Source organism: Sprattus sprattus (genome assembly GCF_963457725.1).
Source record: "Sprattus sprattus genome assembly, chromosome: 2".
In the NCBI taxonomy this organism is placed as follows: domain Eukaryota; kingdom Metazoa; phylum Chordata; class Actinopteri; order Clupeiformes; family Clupeidae; genus Sprattus; species Sprattus sprattus.
The window spans coordinates 33,203,616-33,223,374 of NC_137921.1; the positions used below are offsets into that span (position 1 = coordinate 33,203,616).

General features: G+C 42.7%; 1 protein-coding gene across 1 annotated transcript in view; it reads left to right on the plus strand.

Annotated features, from left to right (window-relative positions):
- LOC308381990 (uncharacterized protein) overlaps positions 1-19,759 on the plus strand; it is a gene marked incomplete at both ends in the record, with an annotated part of 36,912 nt that overhangs the window by 9,387 nt on the left and 7,766 nt on the right. Inside the window, 9 exons of the mRNA XM_080859670.1 lie at positions 11,932-12,038; positions 12,203-12,257; positions 12,400-12,522; positions 12,966-13,081; positions 14,936-15,110; positions 16,012-16,184; positions 18,672-18,806; positions 19,145-19,220; positions 19,520-19,658. Coding sequence (XP_080715796.1) covers positions 11,932-12,038; positions 12,203-12,257; positions 12,400-12,522; positions 12,966-13,081; positions 14,936-15,110; positions 16,012-16,184; positions 18,672-18,806; positions 19,145-19,220; positions 19,520-19,658 — 1,099 coding nt within the window. The remainder of the gene's footprint in view (positions 1-11,931; positions 12,039-12,202; positions 12,258-12,399; positions 12,523-12,965; positions 13,082-14,935; positions 15,111-16,011; positions 16,185-18,671; positions 18,807-19,144; positions 19,221-19,519; positions 19,659-19,759) is intronic.

A 19,759-nucleotide genomic window follows, 5' to 3' on the forward strand; every position in this document is an offset into this window, starting at 1 on the left:
CCCCCAAACCTCAAAGTTTGTATGAACAGGCTCCATTTTGAACAAGAATCCAAAAAGCATCTCAATAATAATAGGGCTGTCTAATAGCCCGCCTGAAAACAGTGAACAGTTCAAAGAACAGTGGGTGAGTTCCCTGCCCCCGCCCCCAATCTTTCCTGCAGGTTTTTGTGAAAAATGCCGAACATCATCCCTGTGTTTTATTTATTTACTACCTCCACAGTTTTGATTATTAGGGTCATGTGGCTGCCTTTGTGTTTATCCTGGAGGTGAATCTGTACGACATGAGCTCAATTTGAGGAAAGTGAAAGGAAGAGGCTGAAATTCCAAACGTTTGGGCCTAAATTGGTAGCAAATGTATAGCCTTTGGCCTGCCCCTTAGCCTGGTGAGTTTGAGGTAGGTGATGCACTCCAAGATGCATGGGCTGCCTCTTTTGAAATAATATTTGAACAGTGGTTATGGACACTCACAAAAAAAGACACCACTTCTCGTCTTAGCCTGGCTCCCACCAGAGTACAGAGTTGGGTTTCCGTTTCTGGAGATAGCGTGCACAACTGCTCAAGATCCCCAGTTTCCCCACTCCTTCCCATTTTTTGTGTATTTAAAAGTTATACTCGCAAAAGAACAGACTCTTTTGCTAGAGCACAGCCAATTTGAACTAAGATGCCATTTTTTCTGCACTTCTTCAATGGGCATCTCAGAAGCTGGAGGATCACCGCAGTATCAAACTGCAAACAGAGCTTTTAATTCTGCACTTTACTCCACACTTAAGAGCTCTAAGATCTGTGTAATAGTATAATTATCTCTTAAGACAATTCACTCTTCCAATAGTATTCAGAAGGTCTTTGCAAAATCAATGAGCTGTGATATATTTGCGATTATACATGGTAGAAGCGTTTGAATGCAAACTCACTGCTTAAGTCTGAGTTTAAGAGCATTAGTATTTTCCCCAAGAAGTTGTTTTCATACTTCAAAGTTATTCAACAGGTTTGCTCATGACAGCTGGGTTTTTAAATGCCCTTAACAAATGCCTTTGAGATTGTTGTGAGCTCTTTCTGTAATGCTCATAGTCTTAAACAGCAAAGTCAATTCTGCCTGTCTGAATTTGGCAGGCATTGCTCAGTGTGCTAAGAGTCAAGAGAGATTTGCCTTTTCCTACTGAAGAGCTTTAATCACTCTAGGATGTTCTGGATGACAGAATGGTGGTTTGTTCCTCAGCCGCCTCCACCTTTGTCCCTGGGGGTGTTCCGTATGAACAGTCCACTGTAAACATCTGTCACACAGTTTAGCTTAAACAAAGCAGACGAGCTTCCCAAAAAGATGTCCTTGAGGTAAGCTCCACTCCCAGGAAGCTTTGTCTCACCGTCAGTTATTTAAGTTGTTTGGCATGGGGCTCTGAGTTCTTAGTAATGTTGCCACCAGCAAAGGGGCTCTTGGGACGTGACGGGTAATTAAGTTGGCGGTTCATATGGCTTCCTCCGCCTGCCTCTCGGCCTGTATGCTGCGCCTGCCTGTCATTGCCTGTCTGGACAACAGACTGCCTGAAGCGGAGACGAGTCAACCCAGTCCCACCATGCGATCCTCAGAAAGCTCCCTGGCAGTTGTAGTGGCGATGCGTCACTGAGTGATAGTTTTCTGGATGGTCCTTTTGATATGTCAGTTGTCAGTCCAGGCGAACATACCAGCACTCCACTCCTGGATGAACACGTTGCCTTAATCTGAAGTATGTGTCAGTGAAGATGTGGCATACGTGCCTCACTGTTTATTAAATTCCCCATGCCCATTTATTAAGTGAGATTGATGTTTGGCATATGGGGCTACTCTTTTTGTCTTTTTGGGAAAGCTGCCAGCAATAATTGCTTTGAGCCTGCTCTGTTTAACACATTGAAAAAAAAAAAGGTTCAGAATTGCAAATTACTCTTTCTGACAGAATAGTGTTTTTGTACATAACATATTTTTGTTCCACCAGGGCGGTAGTGTTTAAGTAGAACAGGGCATCCACGCCGTTAACATCACTACTCCCATCTTTCTGTCATATTCCTGACAGGATTCTGCAATTGTTTCTTTTAAGGGGATAATTTAAATTTGTGAAAAAGAGCGTCAGTCTTTACTCGTGGGAGTTTTTCTTTCTTATTTGTACGTGACAAATCCACCTACCTTTTTCCCTAAGGTCTGAAACATTCGGTTGGTGTGTGTACAAAGCTTGACCACCAGATGGTGAGAGTGGCTTACAAGTATTAAAATTGAAACAGACAGGTTAAAGACGATGTCTATTTCCACTTCAACTTTATTTGTTCTCGGAGGGCAATAGGTTTTGCGGAAAGACATAGATACAGTGAAAATACAAAAAAACTCGATTATGTAAGTACAATTCAACAACCATGTTAACAACATACACAAAAGTATTGTATCATATATCAAGTATCATGCTCATCCTTATCATCACCAAAGAACAACACCATCACTACTATATAACCCCCTGGCCTGAGTTCAGGGAGATCCGAAAGGCCACCTTATGAGGAGTGTTTCTTCAGACATTACACATTCAATCAAAACTGTCTTTGAATTTTCAGATCAGATGTGATTTCTGTATATATATTTAGCTCACATCCAAAGCAGCTGAGTGTAAAAGTAGGCCTATTGTACACTTCTAATCTGAGGTGTGCTACCTGGGAACTGAACCTTTGCATGTAATAATTACCACACTACATGATAATCAGTACTCTTGAAAACTTTCATAGCAATCCAATAACTTGTTTTCACACCTCATGTGCTGCTCACCACTATGACATAGGTGATCTGTGGACACCTTACCGGGGGGTTCCACAGTCAGCGGACTTTGGCTTGCCACATTTGTCTTTCAACCCTCACCCTTTATCAGCGGTGAGGTCAATAAAACACAGATTGCAAAGTCATTGATTGCTCTTGAATGGCCCCACTCTACTTCCGTAAAGCAGTTCCATTTAGGAAAACATGGCTTGGCATCCGTGTTCCATGAGTTTGGGAAGATCTTTGACCCCTACTGTAAGATTTACATTAATATTAGGTAATTATAATTATCATTGGTTCTTGACCCTGAATTCCAAGAAATAGGTAGATGAAGATGAGGTTTTCAAGGAAGTACCTGCAATATGTTGTTTTAGTAATGAGTAATAACCGATAAAAAGTAGAATGGTCATGGGAAGTATTGTATTCACCATCTACCATCTGATTATTGTCCAGGCCTGTCATTAAGATGTCACATCTCTTACTAAAACTAAAAGGCTGAACGCAAACCATGACAAGCAGCGCAAGCATCCATCATTCAACCAGAGGATTAAGAGTCATTAATTTTACCTGAGAAGGTCTCACTGCCCTCCCAGTCACTCCCAGTCCCAGACAATGAGTTTACACCGTGCAGAGGTTCTTTGACTCTACCACTTCGTTGTAAGTATAGTGAACCTCATCAGGCAATATTCTATGTGTAACATAATTTTCTTGAATTGACAACAGTTTGCAATAGAATGAACACAGCAAGCTAAGCTGGTGCCAGCTAGCCGTTAGCTAGCTGAATCTGGAAGGAAAATATGACTTAATATTGGATAATAAAATAATGTCTGATAATGCTGTGAATAGAAAATTAAGACGCTAATAATGATACATTAAGATGTATTCTGAAGTCATTCTCAGTGACAGACACATTGCTGTACCACGAAAAAACTATATCTATAGCTCTGCCAGCAAAGCTTATAAAAACATCAGTGATAATGACCATCTACAAGCCCAGTCTACAAACTCTTTTTCAGTCTCAAATGTGCACCAGATCTCCTTTATGAACTGCTTTATAAGAATAGGCAAGGAGTTTACTTTGAGGGGCTGCAATTGACTCCACTGCACTCTTAGCTTCCAACTAACTAGAGCATTTGGATATGATCTTACAAATCCAAACATTTGTTTATTCAGTATTATAGAATTTTCATGTTCTAAATAAAGTTTTGGATAGAATCACAACAATAAGGAAGATATTCATTTTAGGTTGTTATAAGAGGATTTGCAGCCTCTTATGTGACTCCATAGGCAGTGGTAAGACGGCGACAAGAAATCTCAGATCTAGAAGCTCACTGATGAAACAGATCATGTGATATGAACTAGCAAAAGGATTTATTGTTTTCTACCCACCAGGCTCTTCTCTGTGCCCAGAGCCACATCTGTGTTTGGGAGACACATGCCCTGTCATCAGTAGTGCTTTGTAGGTAAAGAAGAGGTAAATTGTGGTAACATTTTGCCTGGTTCTGTCCATTCAAACGGCTGCCCACATATGAAGTAGATTTCCCCTAAACCCACAATTTATCTTTTTCCTGATGCTGCAGTTGCAGTTAGCTGGAACTGACGTCTTTTTTTCTACCTTTGTGAGGTTTTCCTACCGGCTCCCTTAATGACTCATGACGCTTCCAGTGAATGAAGCTGGCAAACTCATGGAATTTTTATTTTGTATATCCGCTCTCTGTACCGTGTCTGCACAGTATATAGTACGTGGATTATCCATGGGCAAAGGTCTTGGGACACATGTGCTTGCCATTGATCTTCATCGACGATTTGTTTTTTAGAAAGCAGGTATGCTTTGCAGAAGATCGAAACACCGTGTGAGAATATTTCTTTGTTAGGATTCAAACCCTCATATAGCTAAAGTCTGCAGTATACTGTAGTATTTTCTATAAGCATTTCTGAAACGAATTCAACTCTAGTCAGTGATCCTGTGTGTTCACACTTGTGCCCCAGGTGTCCCCTGAAGAAAGCCATTGTGTCTGACAGTGGTATTTATGGTGCCTAAATCTAACATAATTAGGTTGGCTCATTGCTCACCCATTTTAATTTCTTCTGCCGGCTTAAACTGATCATATTGGAAGGTGAGGAAAGGTCGAATCAAAGCATAGTCCTCTATCCTGGCACTGATTGAACCTGAGTGAGTTTTCAGTGAGCAGGCATAATTTTATCAATATGACTTTGCCAAAGCATGCTGTAGCTTATTGTGAGGTTTTATTAAGACCTTTATAAAAACTAAATCTATTGATTAGAACCATGGTTTGATATAGTGGCATGCTGATGTGATCCATTAAAGTCAATAATGTGTATTATTGTCTGTTTTGTATTGTTAAAGTGTTATATGGGCTTTGGATGACAGGTTTTTTTATGCGCCTTGGGGAAATTCCTAATTAGTTTTCAGTAACTGTTAGAAACACACATCTGTCATGTTACTGTTGCCATGGTCGAAGTTGCAACATTTTCTGAGAAATTGAAAGCACATCTCAGCTATATAAGTCTGTTAGTCCCTGTTTGCTACCTTGGAAACAGATAAACAGTGAAGCTTCTGCTTTTGCACGTCTTTCCCGTAGTCTGCACGCTCGGTGACTCAGTAAGTACCCCAAGGGGATGACCCATGTTGTCTTTTTTGTATGTTTGGATGGCTGTCTCTCTGTTTCTACAAAAGGGCAAAGTCACTGTGGTTTTAGGGGTGGGAGGGGAGGGGTGCTGGCTGTGACCTCCATGCAACCAACCCAGTCCCCTGCCTGGGCCACACCTGCAGGATCAAGGGGTTCAGACAGAATGGAGGATGTTTTTGGATCCAAGTCAAAAGTCTAGGGGTCTGGCTTCCTGGCTCCAGTGTGGCTCCCTGGGTAAATAAATCTCAGGGCTGACCTAAGCTTAGGACTCAGTCTGAGGGACACTTGACCTCAGTGCATTACAGTGTGCCACTCTGAAACCTGTGAACGGAACGTCATGCTCAAGTGATGGTGAAAGGGGAAAGACTATCCCGCTCAGGCGCCCTGAGCATGTGTCATCTGTCTCAGGAAAGGAAAACACTAGTCCTCAGACGTTCTGTCTTTCTCCTCTCCTTTTCCCCTACCTCTTTCTTTCCTCTTTCTCTCAATCCCAGCATTTTAGTGACCACCACACTTTTTATTTGATTATTCTACCTTCGACTCTGATTGGGCTTAAAGGATGTCACCTACATCTGCTGTGGCAATGCCGATATATATCTCAAACTTGTTTATTTAAACACCTGATCTGGTGTAAGAACTGTGACAGATTTTGTCAGTCCACATCAGTCCAAAAGAACCAGAGGGCCATTTACTCAACTCTTCTGAGTCCTAAGGCATGGAAAGTGCACTTCAGGGCCACACTGCCAGCGGAAACAAAGACTCTTTTAAAGTGTAGATGCAGGTTGGGCTGGAGTGTGCTCTTGATGGTAACCTTTCTCTCCCCCGATAAAAGGGGGAAGAAAATATAGCATCAACATAACCAACTCTTTTGAGCCATAACCAAAGTTTGACTGTATTGTTGCATGGTGCTTACTGCTTCATCCTAGTTACCTCAGGACTCTCGAGCTGCATATAAGTATATTTCTTAGACACACAACAATTGCAATCAGGCTCCCTCCCAGCACAAGGCTGAAAGGCAAGCCCTGATAAACACACCGCACAAGGTTTATATAGACAGAAGTTAAGTGTTCAACAGGGATAACCACGTGGTGGATCTCGGACATCCAAGGCTCCCTGTCTTGCAAGGATGGCAGTTTTGCACAAGGTCGGAAAAAACGTATCACCTCTTGGTCATGCTCTTGTACGTACATATACAGACAAAGTGGCACCTAATAATCTAAGTAACATAGACGCAGAAACACAGAAAAGCCATGTTCCTGCTTACATAAGCACATGATTCATAAAAGGTAATTATTAATACAAGGCACTTGATTATTATATTCTGAAGTCATTACCCTGTAAGCAAAATGACGTCCCCTCGACGTCCTGTAATGGTCTCTCTGAACGTTCTAAAAACGTAAATGTGTATGGTTCCCTTGACAACTTTAGGACGTTTTGCACGACGTTCCAAGACCGTCCCGAGGACGTTGCGGTGACAATTGGGAAACGTTTTCTATAGGTCCTGGGGACGTTCTGCAGGACGTTGCAAGAACGTCCCTAGGACATTGCGGTGACGTCTGGAAAACGTGTTTCTATAGGTCCTGGGGACGTTCTGCAGGAAGTTGCAAGAACATCCTGAGGGCATTGTGGTGACTTCTGGAAACCTTGTTTTAGACGTCCTGGGGACGTTATTCAAGGACGCACCGCAGACGTAGCAGGCGTTTGCTGAGCTAAATGAAAAAAATAAAATAATAATAGATCGCGGAGCCGTCATTTCGCTTACATGGCTCACACACACACGTTCAAGTTTATTTATATAGCACATTTCATATGATATACATAGACACACACAGAGACACAAACGCGCTTTCAAACTTGATTGCGAGGCATGGGAATTGAACCGTAAACCTTCCTATTAGTAAACCACTTCGCTACCACTTCACTACCATTGTCTGATTCTCATTTTGTCACTTTAACACCTTCATCACAGTGTGAGACAGCCAACAAACTTAGTCATTTTTTCCAAGGGTTTGAGAAAAAGCATATTGTAGCGATCTCAGTCACTACGCATTGAGGGTTTTCCGTAATGATTCCTTTTTTAATAAACATCCATGGCACGGACGAGCGGGCAGGGAGGCAGAATAACTAGCCAAACTAAGAATGATGAAATAAAATAAATATGAATGCTTCTCTAACTGATCTGTGCTATAAATGTAATGTCTGCATGATTCCAATACAATGCATAGCCTACATAGGAAGGTCTATCAAGTCTAGCGTTAACATTGAGCTTTCCACAGGCCTTCAAAGATGCTGCAACAGAAAGCTCACCGGTCAAATTGTCTGGTTGGAATTTCTTAAACATCCCGTCTCGCAAACACAATCTGGATTTGACAACAATCCAAATATTTAGGCCTATAAAGCAAACGTGCACTGCCCTTATTATGTTTTAAAGGAACAGGCTAATCTGCCGTTAGAAAGTTATTTAACACCACGCATATGTTGCATTATACTGTCTATGCCCGTACGTGAGCGCGCCGGAGCCGCCAGAGCTCGCACTCGCAGCATATTGAAAATTGGAGCTGTGAACTTAGTTAAAATGTTTTAATTATGAACAATGAACTGAACTAGTTCATGTAGAAATTGAACTTTCCAAAAACTGAATACCTGAAGCCCTAGATGTTCGAACAGCTTCACCAGAGAAAAGTCCGAAATGTCGGGCGTTTATGTCGTTATGGAGTGACAAGTTCTAAGGTGCGAGGATATTGATAGTCACAGTAAAATGTTCTGTTAGCACTTTGAAAAGGCTACGCAAAGGACTCACAAGAGGGTCGAATAATTTTAGAATCTCTGCTCTCATTAAACAGATCAATGACCATGTTGCGGCGCTCATTTTAACGCCACAGCAGGTTGCGATTAAAGGCCACTTATTGACGCGCATCAGACATTAATGTTTTTGTTTCCCATTGTAAACTTAGGAAAATAAACATGTTGCATTCTAAACTACCTGATTATGTTATTATTTAAGCTATGCAGGCCGTCAGTTTACTTCAATAGGCTAATTTAGAAGCAGAAATAGATATTTGGCCGGCTTATCATTAAAATGTCTCGCAAATGAAAAACATTTTTCTCTAGCGGAACCTCTGGTTCAGAGAGGACCATCACCGTCAAGGGGACGTTTTGGAAGGACCGAATGCGAACGTCCCGCAGAGGACCACAGGTAAAGGTTACGGGGACGTTTTTAAAGGATGTCCTGACGTATGCTGAGAGACCAAATAAGAACGTTCCCTAATAGTACGTTTTAAGGCTCATGCGAACGTCACACAGAGGACCTGCAGGTAAAGGTAACGGGGACGTTTTTAAAGGATGTCCTGGGGACGTATGCTAAGAGACCAAATAAGAACGTTCCCTAATAGTCCGATTTAAGATTCATGCGAACGTCACAGAAGGACCAAACGTAGACTTGCTACGAACGTCAAAAAGTTCTGGTAACGTCCTTTAGCGAACGTTGTGCCGAGGACCAATTGGGGACGATTGGGGACCTTGCGAATGTCCTGGTAACGTCCTGGGGACGTTCCCTGTTTGCGGGGTAACAGTGTTTCAAAATCACCACGCACTTTCACTTTCTCAAAGCTCGATTTTTCACAAGACAGCAGATGTCATGAGACAGAAGACAAAAGAGGTGCAGTGCCCCAGATAAAGAGTGTTGTGGGAAGTGTCAAATGAGGAGCAAGCTCACCTTCAAAGCCTTTCCCTATTTTTTTAATACACATATGGTAGTGTGGGGGGGGGGGGGGGGAGACATGGGAGAATACTTAATCTTTCACTTTGTTTCTGTGCTTGGTTGTTTCTTTTCTTCACATAAAAAGATACAACAAAGATTGCTCTTAAACTGAACAATTATTATTTGTTTTGCGTCACCATTAGCTGAGCATCCCCCTGAGGTGAGACACTTTGCCAGCCATTGTTTGTTGTGAGTTTCAGTGGACAACGAGGAGGAGGCGGTTTTGGGGGAGTGCTACAGAGAGGGATGCTGGAAAGATGTAAAGCAGGGACCTCAAGGGCTCTCACTGAACATCACAAGCATGGATACAAGGCTCACATTAACCTTCCTCCTGTTCTGGAGCCTTCCTAGTGGACTGGCCTCTCAAGAGCCAGGTAAGGCTTCTGTCCTTGGCTTCTGTTTCCTATCTGTGTGCCATATTCCCCCTCTAGTAATAGTGAATGCACAGCTGGTTTTAAGGTTCTGATGTATGTTGCAGCATTGTTCCATAAAAACAGAGACATATTGCATAATGTCCCTATAAGACATTTTTATGGCATCCCCTCATATGCATGACCTTGTTAAACTGAGTGCCTCGTCTAGTCATAATGCGCCACTCGACTCTGTTTTAAGATTCTGATGTTAGATGCAATAGTGGTGATTTCTTACTGTCTGCACTTATTTTGAGGGGGATGTTAGGCTTTTTACAGCTGCTTTGTAATTGGGCCCCCATCAAGGACTTTGGCAGCTGTAAACATTTCCTGTTTTACAAGCAGCAAGCTTCAGTGCTGCCCTGAGATTTCACTGTTTCAATGAAAGGGGGATTTACGTCATGTATCTTAGTGATTTGTACTCATGGCATTACTCATGTCTTTAAGTTTGTTGATATGACAACCATAGCTAAACCTTTACTGTGACAGCCAGAGGCATCTGGTAGGATCATAGGTGTGTTGGACAGTCTAGGAATCTCCCTTCAATCATTCTCTTTGCCTCTGGATCCTTTCTAGTAGCCCTTTTTAATATGGATCCGTTCAGACTGCATGTTTCTACGCTGTGACAGAAATTGCGTGAACTCTGCTTGTCTATCTACTGTAGTCGCAAGTTAAAATAACGTGAGAAAATATTTTTACTATCGTTCTGTTTATGGATCACTTCCAAGCAAACACACATAATTACAATATAATAGTTTCACATAAAAGTTTGGAACAACAGGGCTTTATCCTCAGTTAATTACACCCTTTAATGTGTTACTTTCTCATGATACCAATGACTATCACAAAATCCAGTGCAATTTGCCAAAACTATTAAGAGCCCATGAAAAAGTGAAGGGAATTCACATAGCCACAAAAGATAGGATTAGACCAGAAATAATGGTACAGTGCAGTGAAGGTAACAGGTAAGACTGCTCTCTCCAAGGCCCATCATTACTCTAATCCTCCAGCAGTTGTTCTCTGGACTCCTAGCCTGACATGGCTCCCCTGCTACAGTGTGATGGCATGCCTCTGCTAGCCCAGTGTCCCAGTCTCAGGTTTCCCCTCCGCATACTGGGGCTTGTGGTGTGGCTACACCATGTGAGGGGCGGTGGGGGGCAACTCACATTTCACTTTTTATGAGCAGCTTGATTTGCCACACATGATCAGTGTGGTTGTACAGTATCAACAGACCCTCTCTCTTGGCAGCATCTCCCTCTTGCTGTTGGTCTGTATTCTCTCTCTCCTTCCTCGTATTTTGCGGTCCTGACAGTGTCTCTCATTCTCTCACTCTATCTTTCTATCCCTTTGTCTTTCATCTCTGAGTGACAGTAAAAGCCCAGGGCTTCAGAAGCTACAGTACAGCACTGAAAAGGGCTCAACATAGTAATATCCCAAGCCCCCTGGTTTCACACGTACACTATTGTTTTTAAGACGGAAAAAAGCAATTTTTATAGCTTTTATGTCTCCACTACCTCAGAGGAGAAAAATGCAACTCATTTTACTTCCCACCAAAGCCATCCAAGTTTACTGGGTTAGTAGGCACAAGATCTTTCACTGGAGACGGAGCGGACGGAAATATTGGCCCATGCGATCACGGTGAATTCATGGTAAATAACCCAAGAATAAGAGCCTTTAGCCTTCCAAATTTTCTCTATGAAAGAGAAACAAAAAAAGAGAAACATTATGACTGAAATTATATTTCATGCCAACACAAATGTGCACAGCCTTTTTTTCCATGAATTTAACTTGTGCATAAAAGTATGCATTAGAGCACTTTGCCACATCAAAGGGTCACTTGAATTCAATAACACCCTTTTGGGCTGGAGAGGAGAGAGAGAGAGAGAGAGAGAGAGAGAGAGAGAGAGAGAGAGACAGAGAGACAGAGAGGGAGGGAGAGAGGGAGAGAAGGAGGGAGAAGGAGAGAGAGAGAGAGGGAGGGAGAGGGAGAGAGAGTGGAGGGGGGAGCACTCTTTAAAACAAAAGGGCTTGCTGGGAAAAATCAAAAGAACAAAATGAGGGGGCTCCTCCAGTCCTTGTGTGGTCCTCTCGTTTCCTCTTCTCTCTCTCTCTCTCTCTCTCTCTCTCACGTGAGCCTATAAGCTGGCTTGGGCACCTCTCTTGCAACACACCCTGGCTTTAAAAAGCCAGCGACGGAGGTCTGAGGAGGCACTCCTCTCCTCTCCAGTTCGGCAGGATGCAGGCACCTCGGCGGCAGGTCCCCATGACCCGCCAGCACCCCCTGGCCCTTCCACTCCTCCACCTCCTCCACCTCCTCCCCCCTCTCCTCCTCCTGCTGCCCAGGAGCAGCTGTGCCACAGAGGCCCAAGGTGAGAACACAGCAGCTCCATTGTCTGGGTGTCCGTGCTCACCACCGTGTTCGTGCTAACTGGAAAGACTCCCTGTTCAAGGTAACCTCTGTATTTTGGGAGTGCGGTGGCCTGGTGTTTGTGTGTTGTTTGCAGAGACATGTCAGGGGGATGGACTACTGAGTACCTTTCCATTGTTTTTGGAATGTTTGGAGGGGAGGGCGGGTGGCGTTTCGGCTCTGAGGCTCCCTGTTGTTGAACCACAGGAACTGTCGCTGCTTGTGTTACAGCGCTCATCATTCATGCTGCCTCCACACTCTTGTCAGGACAAGTTTTCCACACAGCACGAGAGGATGTTCCAGGGAGACGAAGAGTCAAAAAAGATGGGGGGGGGGGGGGGGACCGAAAGGAAAGATTTAGAAAGTGAAACATTTCACTTCTTTCTGTGACTGTTTGCCCCTAGCAGCCGAGTTGGAGAAGGAGCCAGAGCACTGGAATGCCCAGGCCAGAGGATCTCTGGAGGCAGCTCTCCGCCTGCGACCCCGAGCTCACCGCGCCAAAAATCTCATCCTCTTCCTTGGTGATGGTAAGGCAAAGCGTGGCGGACTAATGACGTGTTACGAAGTGACTTTGAATGATAAACATGTAGATTATCTGCAAATGGACAGTCAGTAAAAAAATGGCAAGCTACTTTCAAAAGATGGGTTTACACAGCCATCACCTCTGACGGGAATGACAAGGCGTTATCAGTATATGAAAGGTACAAGTTCGCCTTTACAACACAAGCTGACGAACACAAATAAGTTTGCCATTAATTGCAGTACATTACAGCTTGCCGTACCTCACCAGAGCAATTTAAAGTGATTAGCCAGTACTTATCTATATCAGCAGCATCATTCTAAGGCAGTCACAATCCATATCACTTTTAAATGCTACCACAAAAATGATTTGTAATTGCACTTTGCATTTGTGAAATGGAGCATTTCCCCGCACTGGTGACGTGACAAGACGTTGTTGTGTGTGCCTCAGGTATGGGTGTCTCAACTGTGTCTGCTGCCCGCATCTTGAGGGGTCAGATGGAGGGCCATTCTGGAGAGGAGACATCTCTCGCCATGGACAACTTCCCCTACCTCGCCCTGTCCAAGGTACGTCAAACCATGCACCCAACCACACACACACACATGCTGCTCACTCACGCCACCACACTCCTTCCTTCTTCCTCCTCCACACACACACACACACACACACACACACACACACAGACACAGACACACACACAGAGAGACACACACACACACACAGACACACACACACACACACATACACAGGAATAAACACACGCACACACACACACACACACACAAACACACGCGCGCGCGCACACACACACACACACACACAGGAATAAACACAGATTGCAGAGCAATCACTACCATCATCACACCATCCACTTTTCCTCCACTTTGACCTATGCACACAACACACAGCCACCAATCACTCACACCACCCACTCATGTAGTTAAATCTGCAAACAAACCCATTCACATTATTGCTTACCACAACACTGTCCTGAATTCTTAGAGGCTGTTCATACGAAGTCTAGTTTGTCTCAGTCCATAAAGTTCAGAATACAGATAGCCCTATCATTTAGACGAACACTCTCTAGCCGCACACGGTATCCGCAACGATCCGAATCAGGGGTAGAAAGTGAGTAAATTTGAATCGGTACGGGGGCTGGTGTTCGTCTGCACGGTTTCACGCAACCTGATGACGTCATTGCCCCACGTGATCGCGTCGCTATCTCCAACCAATATATATATATCACTCGTTCTCCGTCTACATATCACTCGTGGTGGGTCTCGAATTCACTCTCATTAATCCAGCCTACTGATTTTTGTTTAGCCTCCTATCTTGATCTAATTCTTTTTATTTAGACGTTACATAACTTTCATGACCACAAATATAAATTGGCCAGCGATTTAATTTGCTTTTTTCTTCATATATTAATGTAGAATGGTCGGAGCAAAGCCTCATGGGAAATGCTCAAGCTCAGCCTCTCAATAAAGCAAAGGCATTTAAACAACTCACAGACATGTCATGTTGCACTGTTCCAAACTCTTTATTATCAATAGAAAATTTTCGCATAACCTATAGTCTGCTCTGACCACAGATTGTATTAACCACCATAATGTATTACTGTGCAGATTAAATGTAGGCTATGCGGTTAGGCTAAACGTTGCTAATTGTAGCTTGTCTACTGGCTGCTTACCCGTGTCCTCCTGTCTTCTTCTACGTTTTTTCAAGTTTTTTCAGTTGTCTGTAGCAGCGCTAAAGCGCCACCAACAGGCGTGGGGTATGTACTACAGTCAGTTCATCCCAAACGGGTGTGTTAGTCTTTACGCAAATCTCTCGTTACCAGGCTCCATCCTTACGCAATTAAAAGATTCGATAGGTGTGAAAATGAACCAGATTCAGTGAATCTAGACTAACATACCTCTAACTCAAAACATAATCTCTCTGAGTTTAGGAGCTAACAACAAGTCAGGCAAAAATCTGTTGGTGTGTGTGAATGTGTGTATGTGTGTGTGTGTATGTGTGAAAGAGAGAGAGTGAAAGAGAGAGAGAGAGAGAGAGAGAGAGAGAGAAAAAAAAGAAAGAGAATAGAGAGAAAAGAAAGAGAGGGAAGTCAGTCATGCAACATTAAAAAAGGGTCACTAAAGAGTTTTTCCGAGAAAAAGGAGAACCAGTTTTATCTTTTAGTATTGCTACGCATGAAAACAAGAGGTTGTTTCACTTTTTCTTTCACTACATCACCTATTTAAAAAAAAAACTTGAGGTATAAACTGAAGGTTTACAGACAGCCAGATAAATAGACCTAACCAAAAGGTGTACATTTTTAAAAGTTGACAACAATGTTTCTCATGACCAGAATATCAACACAGATTGCCGCACACTTAACCTTATGTCATGTTGTCTCCATTATGGCAATTGTTCAACAGACGTACAGTGTGGACAAGCAGGTGGCCGACAGTGCCAGCACAGCCACAGCCTATCACTGCGGTGTGAAGGCCAATGGCAAGACTGTGGGCCTCAGTGCCAATGCAGTTGCCTATGAGTGCAACACCACTTTTGGCAATGAAGTCTATTCTGTTCTACACCGTGCTAAAGCACAAGGTATGTATTTTGTCTTTCCACATGCGCGCACACACACATATGCATACACACAAAACACACACACACACACACACACACACACACACACACACACACGCACACACACACACAGACCTACACACATACACAGACCTACACACACACACACACACACACACACACACACACATACACAGACCTACACACACACATACACACATGCAAACACACAAACACAACCATAATGCATATGTAATGGTTACATCACTATAACGCAAGTTATATGACATAGGAAAGCCATACACTTCCATGCTTAATGCCACCAGCTAGAAATCAAAGGTCATACAGTTAAGAAGAGCGTGTGAAACTGTGATTTAAGTGTTTTATTACCAGAGGAATGGCATTTTTTTAAAGACAGTAATAAAATTGTTATCTCAAAGAAGACATTTTGAGCAATTATGACAGATAGCATGGTATTTACATGCAGTCTGGGATGCAGTCGTAAGAAAAGTCTTCTAATTTACCTGAGCATCTGAACACATAAATGTTAATGGCTGGTAGCTCCCTGATGTTATCAAGATGAACACTTGAACACTGCACTATGTGACCGATTCATGTACAATTTTACACACAAAACAAGCCCTCTAACAGCCTACAGCATGTGTAACTGCTGGCGTCTAGGGCTGGAGCCCTGCCACATTAAAAGAGCCCCATACTTCTCATTTATAGTAGTTTCCCTTTGGCAGGCTATGAATGGAACGAGTGGTTGCTTCTGTGTCTGTGGTGCGTCTGTGCACATGTGTGGCCACTGGGAGCCATTAAACTGTGTGTGTCCACGTGTGTGGCTGTCTCTGCGTCTGCTCTGTATGTATGTTCAGTAATGCTCCATGTATGCTCCGCATCTGTGCGTGTGTGTGTTTAGGGAAGTCCGTGGGCATTGTGACCACCACCCGTGTCCAACATGCCTCCCCTGCTGCCGCCTACGCACACTCTGTGAGCCGCAGCTGGTACAGCGACGCAGATATGCCCTCTAGTGCCCGTCGGCAGGGCTGCATCGACATCGCCACACAGCTGGTCACCAACACAGACATCGATGTAAGGAATTTGTCACAGTTATCAGAGGGAGCTTTTGGCAAATGCTGTCGGATGGATCAGTAGTGAGCTACTTCTGAATATTATTATCAGGGTGCTTAGTTTGTGTGTGTGTGTGTGTGTGTGTGTGTGTGTGTGTGTGTGTGTGTGTGTGTGTGTGTGTGTGTGTGTGTGTGTGTGTGTGTGTGTGTGTGTGTGTGCTTGTGCTTGTGTGTGTGCTTGTGCTTGTGTAAGAGTGTCATCTCCTCTTGGCACTGAGGTCCCCACCTGCTGTTTATTGTATGTCTGAAGGTTGTCCATTGAGGGATGTTGCCATTGGGTGATTATTAAGAGCACACACTCTGTCATAGGCGTGCCAAGGTGCAGCAATAATATGATAGCAACAAAATGACCAAACTACATTTTTAAACTAAATTAGCCAAACACAAATTACCAGATGCAACTATGCAGGACAGGCATCACAAAGAGTGTCTCATAGAATCTGCACTGACGATCCTTGTAGAACCTGATAATGTAATAATTTCCCGATAATGTAATAACTCCCGATAATGTAATACAAATTCCTTCATAAGTCCCTAAAACATGTAATAAAACCTGATAATGTAATAATACCCCGATAATGTAATAAAGTGCATTTCCCAATAATTTTGCAGAACCTGATAATGTAATAATTACCTGATATTGTAATAACTTTGGTTGGTGCTGTAGCATCAGGTCTCCAGTTTCAGAGGTCCAAACAGTGAAGCTGTCCAGAGACCTGCTGCTTCACTATTAGCAGATACAGTATATATTTTATATGATTGCGAATGCACAATTTTTACAATGGTGAAAGGGATATTCAGTGGTAATCAACTAATAGAGAAAAATAAGAACATTTTGGTATGTAATAGACCGGCAGCTAGTGGGCACACAGAACATTGAGTTTCTAAGTCCTCATTGATCATCAATAGCTGACATTTCGCTATTTGATTTATATAAAATTCTCTTTTGATTTTGTGTGGCAATGTCCCTTAAAAATTACACTGTACCAGGCCAATCAAATCGTCTTTTGTCATTCGTCAGTCGTTCGGATTGGTTGTAGCGCCATTCCTATTGCGTGGCATTGCGTGCAGAGGCAACTTAACAGACAACCGTTAATCCCGCCCACATTGAAAATCGTGTTGTTCCAGACCCTTGTACAGCTTCTTGCTGTACAGGTTTGGCTTGCGAGGCTAAAGGCCTATACCAGGGATCTTCAACGTTTTTCAGGCCAGGGACCCCCAAACTGATGGCGAGATGAGCAGGGACCCCCTACTACAGGGGTCTTCAACGTTTTTCAGGCCAGGGACCCCCAAACTGATGGCGAGATGAGCAGGGACCCCCTACTATATAAATTGCATAAAATTTTGTTTATAATATACTGGGCCTAGTGCCAAATCAACATAGCTACCCTGTTATTGTGTCGATGGCACACATCCTCCCACATTAAGGAGATGTATCTTCTTTTCAATTACTCCTGACTGACACGATCCAACGGATGACGGAGGAGGAGTCTGGCGCATGGAGTTGTGTTGACAACGTAGATGTTATAGTGAGATTGACAGGTCAACAAACCAATCACACCGCTAGCAAGTTGTTAAGATTGTAGGTAGTAGCTTGCTAACATTAGCTAGGAGGCTCACACACCTCGCAAATCCTCACTTATTTTTCAGTTACAATTAACGTTTTTTTGACCTTGTACAGTGTCTATTTCTCTTTATTTTTTTATTTTTTTTAAATCTAAGCAAATGTCAAACTAACAATTTATAGGTACAAACAAGACCAGCTATGGAGTTTGGTGCCCAGCTTGAGAGAGCTCCTGTGGGTAGCTGAATGTGTCGATTGGACTGAAAGATAACGTCTTCTCGATCAATTTATACGTTCGCTACAATATGTGGGATTTATGTTAATGTAAATTTAAAGGGAATAAATACAATTCTGATTTGGAAGACATTTAAATTTGTGGGAAAAAAAATTGGTTGAATTTTTTTTTTTTAAATATTAAAAAAAATTATCTTATCAACCAAAGATTTCGCGACCCCCCTGCAGTACCTCCGCAGACCCCCTGTTGAAGACCCCTGGCCTATACCATTGGGATCAAAATATGAGCAAAACAATAGTGGGTGGTTGTCTACACAGCATCACTACTTGGTCTGAATAACTGGTGTCCCAACATTTCAGCACTGACCAAAGTTTTTACAATATCAGGAATTTATTACATTATCAGGTTCTGCAAAATTGAGGCTAACCTGATAATGTAATAACTTCCAATTAATGTAACATTTTATTACATTATTGGTATGGCGATTGTTACATTATTGGGAAATGCACTTTATTACATTATTGGGATATTATTACATTATCAGGTTTTATTACATCTTTTAGGGACTTATGAGGGATTTTTTATGGAGTGGAATGAGCTAGGGTTCTGCCTGTCAGTGCTTTGGAGCTGAGTGAATGTGTGTGTCCCAGGTGATTCTCGGTGGGGGTCGTTTGTACATGTCACCAAAAGGCACCCCAGACCCAGAATATCCAACATCATCCTCACGGAAGGGCGATCGCAAAGACAAGAAGAACCTCATCAACATATGGCTGAATGCCCGGAAGGTACTTCTTGAGAGAACCTTTCATATCTTAATTATATAAGCCCTACTCTTTTCAAAGTAAGGCAAGTTTACTGCTTCACAGTGTTAAGTTCAGACTGTAGGTATTACCAACAGATTGTTCTCCAGGGATCTTAGAGATATAGCACTTGTGAACAGCTGAAACATATCTGAGAGGTAATTTGGTCCTGCACAATTTAGTGATTTATAAAGAAGCAGCAGTGCTTTGAAGTCAATTCTGTGTCTTACTGGGAGCCAGTGTAAGGACTTAAGTACTGGAGTTCTTACTGGTATAAACGTATATGCACCTCATGGATGTTTGACCCTTGTGTTCTGTGTTAGGGAAGGAATGCTCATTATGTTTGGCACAAGGACCAATTTGATGCGGTGGATGTGAAAACCACAGACTGCCTCATGGGTAAACAGATTATTTCATAAATGTTTTGATGTTTTTAATCACATGACCATAAAATAACAATCTTTTACTCTTTCTATAACAATACAATCACCTGAGAAATGCTATTTGGACTGAATAATAAGGTAGTGGCAGACTATGATCCTTACGTATATATACTGTAAAGAAGGAGAAATCAGCTCAGATCTCAAAGCGTCTCGAGACAATATTATTGTTTTGGCGCTATATAAATAAAATAAAATTGAATTAAATTGAATTGAATATATGTATTATTAAAAAACCCTTCTCTCGGTTCCTGTCAGGTCTCTTTGAGGCAAAGGATATGAGGTTTGAGGTGTTCCGCAATCGGACACGAGACCCTTCCATTGTGGATATGACAGAGAAGGCCATTCAGATCCTAAGCAAGAACCCTAAAGGCTTTTTTCTCTTTGTAGAAGATAAGTATTCATCCCTGGGCCGCAAACAAGGATTTCACTTGTGGAATTTCCTAACTTGTTTTGCCATGTTATCTATTTTATCCTTCCACTCTCTCTCATCTTCGT